This window comes from Papio anubis, chromosome 8 (assembly GCF_008728515.1).
Source record: "Papio anubis isolate 15944 chromosome 8, Panubis1.0, whole genome shotgun sequence".
NCBI classification, from domain to species: Eukaryota; Metazoa; Chordata; class Mammalia; order Primates; family Cercopithecidae; genus Papio; species Papio anubis.
The window spans coordinates 114,420,377-114,434,089 of NC_044983.1; the positions used below are offsets into that span (position 1 = coordinate 114,420,377).

General features: G+C 37.8%; 1 protein-coding gene across 3 annotated transcripts in view; it reads left to right on the forward strand.

The window, feature by feature from the left end:
* The window catches only part of COLEC10 (collectin subfamily member 10), a 40,178-nt gene extending 35,681 nt beyond the window's left edge, over nucleotides 1-4,497 (forward strand). For 2 of the 3 annotated variants that reach the window (XM_017962258.3, XM_017962259.3), the window contains exon 6: nucleotides 1,729-4,434. In XM_017962258.3, coding sequence (XP_017817747.2) covers nucleotides 1,729-2,120 — 392 coding nt within the window. In that variant the 3' untranslated portion in view covers nucleotides 2,121-4,434. Of the gene's footprint in view, nucleotides 1-1,728 lie in introns of all 3 variants that reach the window. The other variant, XR_001905819.3, reaches the window with a different exon arrangement.
* Nucleotides 4,498-13,713: the final 9,216 nt, after the last annotated feature.

Genomic DNA, 13,713 nt, shown 5'->3' on the forward strand with positions numbered 1-13,713 from the left:
GTCCACTACATATATTTATATGTATGTGCATTGCCTATGGGAAGAGAAAGACTTTCTTAGGTGAGGGAAATGGAGAAAAGAGCAGAGTGTGGCAAGCTATGCTGTAAGAATAAAAAGAGACGGTAAGAGTCAGAACTAGCATCTCAGAAAACAGAGGTAATAATAACAATAGCTGCTTTCTTGAGTGCATGGAATAGTGCACAACTACTAGCATTATCTCACTGAGTTCTCATAGTTGTTTATGTAGTATGTAGATACTATGATCGAACTAAAGCTTAGAGGAAGTACCTTGCCCATGACAGACCTAATGAGCAGTAGAGTAGGAATGTATTACAAGCTTCTCTGACTCCTCTATCCACAATACAAACATTATGTGTTTATCAGTTTTGCAACTTCCAATACTGGTCATTTTTGTTATCCCTTGTCCATTTTTTTAATAGTAGTTATCAGAAAAGCCCTTGAAGTGGAAAGGGCTTGTGTATTTTCTTCTGAAATAGTATTAATAAGGTAACTATTTTAATCACAGTTAAAATTGGTTTCTTTTACATATACTTTCATTTATTGTAATTCAGCTATATTTGTTGTACATTGTTGGAATCACATAGATGCTGTCTCATGTTCATCCTCATCTTATAACACTAGAGGCAAAGGAAATACTTGATATTAACTAACCATACTAATTATAACTCTAGTTATAATCTGTACTGAAGATTCTGTCTCTGATATGACTTAAACTGTCGTGAATAAGTCAGACCATACAGGGAGAACATAGAGCAATAGTTCTGAACATTTTAGTGGTCATAGATTTCTTTGTGAATTAAAGTTATGGATCCTAAAATACGTATATAGAGGCCCCTGACACCCAAAACATAAATGCCATATTATGAGTGAAGGGTGATTCTCAGTCTCCAGTTCTGTCCTGAAGCTAACTCAGTAGCTCAGTCTTCCTCTTGTACCTGGGATGAAATATGGACAAACCCAATTCATATACATGTTCACAGCGCAGGAATTTGGTCCAATGTGGACAAACATCTGTATTATTCCTACATCATTTGAATAAGCATTTACCATTCCTATAAGTATTCCAGGCACTAAAGCTAAAGAGTGTCAAAGACATGGTCATTGTCCTTAAGACATTCACAAGTAAGTAGGAGAGAAATGCAGACAAATGATGAGACTAAAATGTGTTGAGTGCTAGAAGGAGGAAGTGAAAGGGGCAATAGAAACATGGGGAAGAGTGACTGCCATGTCTACACAAGGGCATTGGAAAGACTTCCTATAGGGGGATACATTTCCGCTGAGATCTAAAGGATAAGTAGAAGTTTGCCAGGTAGAAAAGACTTTCTGGGCATAAAAGGCATGGAAGTACAAGAGAGAAGGGTCTGCTTGTGTGGTCACAAGTAGAGCTAAAGCATCAACAATGTTGGGAAACATAGTATGAGATGGGCTGACTGAAAGTTCACGTAACACGTCTTTGTCAACTTTGTGCTGGCCAGGTGTGTGAAAAGTTGAAGAGAAAAGGAAGGGAGAACAAACGGTAGATATTTGTTCTCTATTTGATAACTAGAGGTGGGGGTGATTAAATCTGTGACTACCTCATAATAGGACTTTGAAAAATACTTCTTGAATATTGAATAAATAAATGTAAATCTGGCAATATCATATAATTCTATTACCTTTTATCTTTTTGTGATACATAATGATACTCCTTTTTTTCTCTCCCTGCAGTGATAGCAGGGATTAGGGAAACTGAAGAGAAATTCTACTACATCGTGCAGGAAGAGAAGAACTACAGGGAATCCCTAACCCACTGCAGGATTCGGGGTGGAATGCTAGCCATGCCCAAGGATGAAGCTGCCAACACACTCATAGCTGACTATGTTGCCAAGAGTGGCTTCTTTCGGGTGTTCATTGGCGTGAATGACCTTGAAAGGGAGGGACAGTACGTGTTCACAGACAACACTCCACTGCAGAACTATAGCAACTGGAATGAGGGGGAACCCAGTGACCCCTATGGTCATGAGGACTGTGTGGAGATGCTGAGCTCTGGCCGATGGAATGACACAGAGTGCCATCTTACCATGTACTTTGTCTGTGAGTTCATCAAGAAGAAAAAGTAACTTCCCTCATCCTACGTATTTGCTCTTTTCCTGTGACCATCATTACAGTTACTATTATCCATCCTTTTTTTTCCTAATTATACTACATTTGATCTGAGTCAACACAGCTAGGAAATGCTAAACTAAGGTATGGAGCCTCCATCATCATGCTCTTTTGTGATGATTTTCATATTTTCACACATGGTATGTTATTGACCCAGTAGCTCACCAGGTTACATGGGTCTTGAGAGAGAATTTTAATTACTAATTGTGCACAAAATGGATGGTTGTCTAGATGTCAAATGAGTTGTTCTCTTGGTATTTGCTCTACCATTTCTCCCTAGAGCACTCTGTGTCTATCCCAGTGGATAACTGCCCAGTTTATTGGTGATGATTAGGAAGGTTGTTGATGATTAGGCTAACCTGCCCTGGCCCAAAGCCTGACATGTAGAAGGGCTTTCTGTGAGCAATAATAAGATCTTTGAATCCAAGATGCCCAGATCTTTTACCAGTCACACCCTATGGCTATGGCCATACTTGGAAGTTTTCCTTGTTGGCACAGATAGAGAAATGCTTTAACCCCAAACCTTTATATGGGGGACTTCTAGCTTTGTGTCTTGTTTCAGACTATGTGGAATGAGGAATACTGTTTTTGTGATTCTGATCTACCAATTTCACTAACATATAACAAGTAGGTGCTTTGGACCCCTTTCTGTAGGCCCACACCTTAATCTCAGGCCCCTATATAGTCACACTCTGATTTAAGAAAAATGGAACTCTTGAAATCAAAAGAAAAAAATGGGAAATTGTTCACAAACAATATTAGTTATAGTTCTCTTGCTAAATTACCCACTGCTATTAACTTAACTTCATTTTTATTTATCTTAGGTTTACCTGCCTCAATTTTATTCACCTTAGGCATGGGGAGTGAGGGAAGGAGTTTGTGAAGCCTTAAGAAAATTCTGGAAGCTTCAAAGTGCTACCAACATCATTTCCAGGCCCCATCGTCCTTGCCTCTAACATATCACTCATGGTGACATTTCATGGGAGGCCTTTTACTCTTCATAAATATATGTGCTAAAAATCCTACTGGAGATGTCCCTTCTAATATTCTGAAATCACAGAAACGTGTGAGGTACAGAATTTGGAACATGCCTAGAACTCACATTTACTGAGCTGGTAAAATTCTACCTTGAACTGTAGATCAAACCTCAAAGCAGCTTTCACTAGGAATTTAAAAATAAACAGTTCAAAGATGCTGCAGATCATCACCCTATAAACTGCTACTCCAGTTCTGGTTTGTGACATATGATTAGACTGTTTCAAATGCTGGCAAAATGGTTAATGAAATAAGAGAAACAGATCAACAACATATGTTCACCTTAAACCATCTGTTCATGATTTCACCCATGACTAACTGGTTATGAGATAGGATTTAATTAGGTTATTTCTGTGGGTTCAACAAGGGCCATAAACTCAGATCCTACAGGGGCCAGACAGTTGACATATATAAATGAAGTGGAACAGGTGGGGACCCTAGTGCACTGAGCACAGCTTGCCCTTCCAAAGGAGCCAGCTGCTCCTCAGTGGCTGCTACTAGTGCTAGGAAGGACCCAATCTTGCTACATTTCAAGAGAAGTCAGAAAGCTGGGAGTTCGTAACATATGTTCATATTTCAAAATGTTGGCAACTAATTAATTTTTAACACAAATTTTAAGTCATATGGGTTAAAAATTAAAATTAAAGATTAGAGGTCAAAAGTCTTCTAGCTAAAATTGTGATCATTTCATGTCTTCTGGAGGAAGGTTCAGAAGGTTCTAACCAAATAGAATGTCATTAGGATATGATGACATCAAAGTCAAGGTATCCCATTAATACCTTATTCAATTCAGCTTAATAGGAATTTGTTATATGTTTGACATTCATCAGGTTACTAGTTAAACTCTTTTGAGATGATAGCACATGATATTTAAAGGCAGAAAGTTTAAGGCAAATTACAAAGCAGGACATCATATCAAAGCCAGTTTCCTTGGATAGAAAGCCATCCCAGATTATGAGGAATGAAAATCTAGAAACACCTGTGGAAAAAAAAACTCATATATAAGAAGAGAGGAAGGAAAGACATGCAGCAAATGTTGCCTCTGGGCAGCTTCATGTTAAGGATCCATGTTCTGATTTGTTCTAAGCTCCCAAAGTGTGAGTATTTATTGTGTGTACTGTAAGTGCTATTATTATTTACTGTGAATGTTATAATAGTTCTTTCAATGACTCATCTTTTCTGTGATGCTTCTAAGAGAAGATACCAGAACTTCAACAAATAAAGTATATCCTGCAACTTTGCCTGAAAGAAATTTTGAAGACACCACAAACTTAATTAAAATTATTATGAAAACTCAAATTTGTGAAGCACTTTGTGCTTTAAAAAATGCCTTCACATATCATTTTTCATTTAATTCTGATAAACTCTGTGAAGGACGAAAAACAGTCATTTTTACTGCCACTTCCCAATGATAACACTGAGGTCCAAGGAAGCTAAGCAATTTACCAAAATCAGCTCACATATAAAAGAAATTAATGCCATTAGCCTGCTGATTGAAACGGCCAATGCAATGTCTTCTCCAATTTCTGTGCATTGCTCATGTATTGAATGGAAATTCATCCACAATGGTCTTGTTATAGCAGGGCTCAAACAACTTATCTGTACTACATTCCAAAGTTAATGATGAGGATTAATTAACAGAGATGCTGGATACAGCAACTTGCCTTACACATTTAGTGTTCACTGTTTTGTTTTTCAATTCACAAATGTCCACATAGGCATTAGTATTGAGGAGGTGACTTACGGCAGCCACAGTACAATTCTGCAGATAACTACAGATATAGGGCAATCAAAACAGATATATAAAAATCAATTCTGTTAATCTTTTCAAAATACCATCTCCTGGATTCCTGGACTTTTTAATGGGTTTTTCATGTCTCTATCTCCTTCAATTCTGCTCTGATGTTAGTTATTTCTTGTCTTCTGCTAGCTTTTGAATTTGCTTGCTCTTGCTTCTCTAGTTCTTTTAATTGTGATGTTAGGGTGTCGATTTTAGATCTTTCCTGCTTTCTCCTGTTGGCATTTAGTTCTATAAATTTCCCTCTCAACACTGCTTTAGCTGTGTCCCAGAGATTTTGGTACGTTGTGCCTTTGTTCTCATTGGTTTCAGAGAACTTATTTATTTCTGCCTCAATTTTGTTAGTCACCCAGTAGTCAGTTATTCAGGAGCAGGTTGTTCAGTTTCCATGTAGTTGTGCGGTTTTGAGTGACTTTCTTAATCCTGAGTTCTAACTTGATTGCACTGTGGTCTGAGAGACTGTTTGTTATGATTTCCATTATTTTGCATTTGCTGAGGAGTGTTTTACTTCCAATTATGTGGTCAATTTTAGAGTAAGTGCAATGTGGTGCTGAGAAGAATGTATATTCTGTTGATTTTGGGTGGAGAGTTCTGTAAATGTCTATTATATCCAATAACAAGTTCTGAAATTGAGGCAGTAATTAATAGCCTACCAACCAAAAAAATCCCAAGACTAGACAGATTCATAGCCAAATTCTACCAGAGGTACAAAGAGGAGCTGGTGCCATTCCTTCAGAAACTATTCCAAACAATAGAAAAAGAGGGACCCCTTCCTAACTCATTTTATGAAGCCAACATCATCCTGATACCAAAACCTGGCAGAGAAACAACAATAACAAAAATTTCAGGCCAATATCCTTAATGAACATTGATGTGAAAATCCTCAATACAATATTGGCAAACCAAATTCAGCAGCACATTAGAAAGCTTACCCACCATGATCAAGTCAGCATCATCCCTGGGATGCAAGGCTAGTTCAACATACACAAATCAATAAACATAATCCATCACATAAACAGAACAATAACAAAAACCACATGATTATCTCAACAGATGCAGAAAAGGCCTTTGATAAAATTCAACACCCTTTATGTTAAAAACTCTCAATAAACTATTTATTGACGGAATGTTTCTCAAAATAATAAAGCTGTTTATGACAAACTCACAGCCAATATCATACTGAATAGGCAAAAGCTGGAACCATTCCCTTTGAAAATGGGCACAAGGATGCCCTTTCTCACCACTACTATTCAACATAGTATTGGAAGTTTGGGCCAGAGCAATCAAGCAAAAGAAAGAAATAAAAGGCATTCAAATAGGTAGAGAAGATGTCAAATTGTCTCTGTTTGCGATGACGTAATTGTACATTTAGAAAACCCGATGGTCTCAGCCCAAAATCTCCTTAAGCTGATAAGCAACTTCAGCAAAGTCTCAGGATACAAAATCAACGTGCAAAAATCACAAGCATTGCAATACACCAATAATAGACAGAGAGCCAACTCATGAGTGAATTTCCATTCACAATTGCTACAAAGAGAATAAAATACCTAGGAATCCAACTTACAAGGGATGTGAAGGACTTCTTCAAGCAGAACTACAAACCACTGCTCAAGGAAATCAGAGAGGACACAAACAAATGGAAAAACATTCCATGCTCGTGGATAGGAAGAATCAATATCATGAAAGTGGCCATACTGCCCAAAGTAATTTATAGATTCAATGCTATTCCCATCAAGCTACCACTGACTTTCTTCACAGAATTGGAAAAAACTACTTTAAAGTTCATATGGAACCAAAAAATAGCCCGTATAACCAAGAAAATCCTAAGTAAAAAGGAAAAAACTGGAGGCATCATGCTACCTGAATTCAAACTATTCTACAAACCTCCAGTAACCAAAACGGCATGGTATTTGTACCAAAACAAATATATAGACTAATGGAACAGATCAAAGGCCTCAGAAATAATGCTACACATCTACAACCATCTGATCTTTGACAAACCTGACAGAAACAAGCAATGGGGAAAGGATTCCCTATTTTAAACATGGTGTTGGGAAAACTGGATAGCCATATGCAGAAAAATAAAATTGGACCCCTTCCTTACACCTTATACAAAAATTAACTCAAAATGGATTAAAGACTTTAATGTAAACCTAACACCATAAAAATCCTACAAGAAAACCTAGGCGATACCATTCAAGACATAGGCATGGGCAAAGACTTCATGACTAAAACACCAAAAGTAATGGCAACAAAAGCCAGAATTAACCAATGGGTTCTAATTAAACTAAAGAGCTTCTGCACAGCAAAAGAAACTATCATTAGAGTGGATAGGCAACCTACAGAATGGGAGAAAATTTTTGCAATCTACCCATCTGACAAAGGGCTAATACCCATAATCTACAAGGAACTTAAATTTACAAGAAAAAAAAGCCCCATCAATAAGTGGGTGAAGGATATGAACAGACACCTCTTAAAAGAAGACATTTATGTGGTCAACAGACATATGAAAAAAAGCTCATCATTACTGGTCATTAGAGAAACGCAAATCAAACCCACAATGAAATACCATCTCATGCCAGTTAGAATGGCAATCATTAAAAAGTCAGGAAACAACAGATGCTGGAGAGGATGAGGAGAAAGGAATGCTTTTACACTGTTGGTGGGACTGTAAACCAGTTCAACCATTGTGGAAGACAGTGTGGTGATTCCTCAAGGATTGAGAACCAGAAATACCATTTGACCCAGCAATCCCATTACTGGGTATATACCCAAAAGATTATAAATCATTCTACTATAAAGACACATGCAAATGTATGTTTATTGCAGCACTTTTCACAACAGCAAAGACTTGGAACCAACCCGAATGCCCATCAATGATAGACTGGATAAAGAAAATGTGGCACATATACACCTTGGAATACTATGCAGCCATAAAAAGGATGAGTTGTTGTCCTTTGCAGGAACATGGATGAAACTGGAAACCATCATTCTCAGCAAACACAGGAACAGAAAACCAAACACTGCATGATCTCACTCATAAGTGGGAGCTGAACAATGAGAACACATGGACATGGGGAGGGGAACATCACACACCAGGCCTCTCACTGGGGTGGGGGGCTAGGGCAGGGATAACATTAGGAGAAACACCTAATATAGATGACAGATAGATGGGTGCAGCAAACCACCATGGCACATGTATAAGTATGTAACAAACCTGCACATTCTCCACACGTGTCTCAGAACTTAAAGTATAATAAAGAAATCAAGATTTTCCCCTAGTAAAAATAAGCACATAATTATTTTCCTCGTAAAAGAATTCACTAGAGAAGTGAGTCACTGCTCAAACACAGTAGAAAGGTGTACACCCTTGTTCTAGAAAGATATAGCAAACGCTCATTGCACTTTGGACAACTCACCCACAAACACTGCTGGCATTTTAAACAATGCATTTCATCCTGCTTAGATCTGTGTTACCCAATTATGAGCAGCTCTAATTGTCCTTAATCAAACAATTTCCAGCTCTTTGGATTGCATACTTTGAGGCAACAAGGTACTTGTGGAATGGTAAAAGTAAACTAAACAGCGTCACTCACAGCATCAACATATTGAGACTAAATTTTCTCAGGTATTATCAATGATAGGAAAATGATGGTGTGATTCCTTCCAGGGTAGCACTGGTTTGACAGCATCAGTTAGAAATTAAAAATCTAGATCTGATATCACAACTGCCCAAAGGTCACATCAACTGTGCTTCTTACTAGTCATATTAGGAGAATATCTTAAGTGCTCTAAACCTTGTTTTTCTAACCTACATAGTTCTTCCCCACATAATATGATGAATAAAAGATGTAGTGTAAGGAGGTATTTAATGGGGTACCAGCAAAATAAGGTATGAATGCAAAAAAACTAAGCCATTATGGCCAACTACATCTACTACCAGATTCATGTTGAAAAGAAAACATATTTTAACATATATTAAAAATTAACTGTGAATATATGTCTATCATATATATACTATACATACAACATATATATGTATACACTAAGTGTGTGTGTGTGTGTGTGTGTGTACAGCACGATACATTTTTGTACTTATTTATAGATAAAATTTTTATCTGTGGGAAGGTGAATAAATTTGCCAACAGTTGTACTGCTTGTTGGAATTAGACCTGAAGTCCATCACTGGATACGATTGATTCTAAAACTATCTATACCTTTTTATAGGATGCAGTTTATCTGAACCTATGGTGATCACATAAAATTAACTATTTTCTACTTAAAAATGAAATCATTAGCTTGTATCTCCTTGAGGTTGTAAGGCCTTCATAATTTAGCCAAATCCTTTAAAATTCATAGGTGGGGGACATCTGACATGTCCTTTCATGTGGGATTGAAGGAAAGGAGCCGCTGGCCACAGATATTGTACCTATGGACCTTTTTATGAACATAAAACTTTATTTTACTCTTCCCCTAACACATGGTCATGCAGTTCATATTTGAACATTTTTGGTAATCTGGTAAGCCTATTAAAAAGTTTTTTCTTATAGTGACCTAAAATATGCTTTTCTCTGATTTCTACACATGGTCCCTTCCTTTTCTTCCGCTGTTTACAACTCTGGAAAGTCTGGTGCTGGCACAAGCTGGAGCACCACGAGCAGAGTTTTAAAGAAAAGACAAATAAGAAAGGGAATAACTGTCCTCACTATAGACACAAAGGTGAATAAATAGGACTACACAAACCTCAAGAGCTAGATCATATGCTCCATACTCAATACATTTAAATTTTGCTGGTGAAGCACAAGAGAGACAAATGTGGAGAACGAATTGTATTCAAAGCCAACTGCAACATCTCAAACATAACTGGTCTATTAGGAGGTGGTACATGGTAGAAAGGGTTCAACCCCCAGAGGAGGAAGTCTTTAAAAGGGAGATGGTTGGTAAGGCCCCCTTGAGAGGGTTCAGAGCAGGAGCCCAGTGCCAGTGGGAGTATGAAGTCAGAATCAGAGCTCAAATGCATGACGCCTACACCGTGAACAATTAGAAAGGCTATAGCTTAGATGAATAGTAGAGTTTGTTAACTCATTAATTCATCAGAAATGTTTATGGAGTATCTAATATGTTTTAGGCAGCACCCTGAAAAGTGGTAGAGACACAATAGAGAAGAAGACAGATCAGATCTTTAGCCTTCAGATTCACTGAATATCAAGCCTATGACCTCGAAGCTCAAGATTCCATTATTTGTCAGGATTATATAAATCTATCCTATTTTTACACCTATGTTATGTTGCAGCATCATAGCTCTCAAAAATGTGCTGAAATAAATTAGGCAAAAAAAAATTGTATAACTGCATCACTCTTTCTTGAAGAATAACGTTGACACATCTGTTCAAATACATTAACATGCCCATTTTGGCTTACTCATGATGTGAACAAGGTGTTCCCATGTTAATGTAAATACCGACACCACTTCCTCATAAGATAGAATGCATCCTTGTGGTTGTTCATGAATGAGTGTTGGCAAGTGGCAAATGGTCTTTTGCCTTAGTTTTCCCTAGTGATCTACACTTGACATTCAGTGAAACTCAGATTTGGCATAGATTATCACTTTCATAATGAAATAAGGAGGAGTAGGGAGAAAGGGAGAAGTGAGTCAGTCATTTTATAATGCATGAAAATGTAAGCACAGCAATTCCAAATTAATCACCTTGTTGATGACTACAGTTGGGAGATAATGCAGACTAATGGGTGTTTATACAATTTAAAGCTATATAGCACTTTGACATGCATTTTTTTTACTTTGGAACCACTAAATTGATTAATTTATCAATGTTAATCCTTCCTCTTTGTGTAAATCTAGTTGACAGCCCTGTGGGAGAGGTGTTGGAGATGCTAACGTCTATAGTTCAATCCACCTACTGATGTGTTGATGGAATGCTAGGCTTAGGAAGGGTACTCATAACCCCTGTTATGATGTGTAAAAAATCCAGGAAGGTACAGAAGCATTTTTGAAGTCTTGATCAAATGAAGTAAGGGGAGATATAACTTCAAAACATATTCCATTTAAATCTAATAAGGTGTAGGTGAATATTTTTACTAAGAAGTGTTGTCTATATACTATAAAATTGTGGTTGACCCTTCCCTAGTAGGTCAACTTCTAGGGAACTAGCCAACTTCACATGGCTATTTCCTGAATAAACTCAGAGAAGGTGGTTGTAGAGAAAGTTTACCAGGAGAAACAGATGTGTTTTAGAAATGGATACTTTCTGGAAGTGTTTATGTTTAAAAATACTTTTCCCCAAATTCTCTGTTTTGTATGATCTTCAATTTTGCTGACTTTGGTCAGTCCCTTTTCAGGGACTTGAACTGTACAATTGATGAAGGATTATTGTATGGAACTTATAGACACTATACTTTTCCCATTCACAGAAGAAGTACATTGTTTTTTCTCTAAACTTTAGGAAAAAATACCTAAAGAACCTTAAAACTAAAAGAACAGAATTAAAAAACACAAGTAGCTATTGCCAATTTTGATATCTATATTTGACATAAAAAAGGAAATAAGTTGATATATTTTTTAAATGCATTTGAGACACTAGAATGAAATATCAAAAAGGAACAGCTTCTGAATAAGGCTGGAAAATATTCCTTCTGGGTTTCCTAACCCTAAATCCTTCAGCATAGAGAAATTTTATAAAAAAGAGTAAGTAAAGGAAGTCAGGGAGTAAATAAATATGATGTGTCTTCATATTTGAAAGTTCTGAAGAGAGAGTACTTTACAACTTCTTTCCTTAGGTCATCTATCTCATCAGGGGTGGGATGGGGAATTATACAACTGCTTCTCTTTAAAAATTTTTGTTATAAGTTTCCCCTATCCTTGTATTTCAGAAAATTCAATAGCTCAATATGCACTAATGTTCCGGCCTCACCTTTTCATGCCCCTATGAATTATCTAGATATTTGCAAGGTGAAATTATATACAAGGCAAAGGATGTGTCTTTTTTATTACCACAAATTCTCAGTTACAAATGGGCAGAAATATACCTAATATCTGGGCCCTGGTATGCAAAATTTATTTAACTGGAAATCTTTATGTTTAAATTGCTTGCAATCACTCCTAAATTTGCATGCTGGGATTCTGAAACATACCTGCAATAACAATCTTTCTGGTACCTTAATTCCTAAGAATTACCAGCCATAGTTGTTAAAGAATATCCTCACATTTTGCAGAAGTGTAATTACCACATACCCATTGGGATTATAGATTCATAGCTTCTTTACTCTTAACATGACTTCTTCCTTTGACATCCAATAATCAAGGGTAAAAGACAAATTCATCTGTTTTGTGCTTACATCACTAAAAGTTAACTGACTCTCATTTAGGTTTATGTGCTCTTATTCTAGCGGTTCTTGGAGGGAACCTTTGATCCAGTGAATCTCTTTCCCATGAAGCTCAATAAATCCTATCTCAATTCACCAAAAATGGACAAAGTGCTGTTTTAACTGGTGTCTCAGTGTATCAGCTCATTCTTACACTGCTATAAAGAACTACCTGAGACTGGGTAATTTATGAAGCAAAAAGGTTAAATTGATTCTCAGTTTTATAGGTTTTACAGGAAGCATGGTTGGGGAAGCCTCAGAAAACTTGGCAATCATAGCAGGAAAGCAAAGGGGAAGCAAGCACCATCTTCACATGGCGCAGCAGGAGAGAGAAAGAAAAAGGGGAAGTGACACATACTTTTAAACAATCAGATCTCCTGAGAACTCACTCACTATCATGGGAATAGCAACAAGGAAATCTGTCCCCATGATCCGATCACCTCCTACTAGGTCCCTTCCCCAACATTAAGGATTACAGTTCAACAGGAGATTTGGGTGGGGACACAGAGCCAAGCCATATCATCCTGCCCCTGGCCCCTCCCAAATCTCATGATCTTCTCACATTTCAAAACCAATCATGCCTTCCCAACTGTCTGCCAGAATCTTAACTAATTCCAGCATTAACTCAAAAGTCCAAGTCCAAAGTCTTACCTGAGACAAGGCAACTCCCCTCTGCCTATGAGCCTGTAAAATCAAAATCAAGTTAGTTACTGCCAAGATATAATGGGGATATAGGCATTGGGTAAATGCTACTATTCCAGAAAGGAGAAATTGACCAAAACAAAGGGGTTACAGGCCCATGTGAGTCCAAAACTCAGCAGGGCAGTCATTAAATCTTAAAGCTCCAAAATAATCTCCTTCAACTCCATATCTCACATTCAGGTAACGCTGAGGCAAGGGGTGACCTCCCGAGACTCCATCTTTGTGTCTCTGCAGGGTACAGGCCTTGCAGCTACTTTCACAGGCTCGTGTTAAGTGCCTTTTAAGTACAAGCTATCAGTGAATCTACCATTCTGGGGTCTGAAGGATGGTAGGCCTCTTCTCAGAGCTCCACTAGGCAGTGCTCTAGTGAAGACTGTGTGTTGGGGCTCCAACCCCACATTTCCCCTCTGCACTGCCTTAGTAGAAGTTCACCATGAGGGCTCCACCCCTGCACAGACTTCTGCCTGGACATCCAGGCATTTCTATAAATCCTCTGAAATCTAGGCACAGGCCCCCAAAACTCAACTATTGCCTTCTGCACACCTACAAGCCCAACACAGTGTGGAAGCTGCCAAGGCTTGGGGCTTGCACCTCTGAAGCAGTGGCCTGAGCTATACCTTGGCCCACTTTAGCCA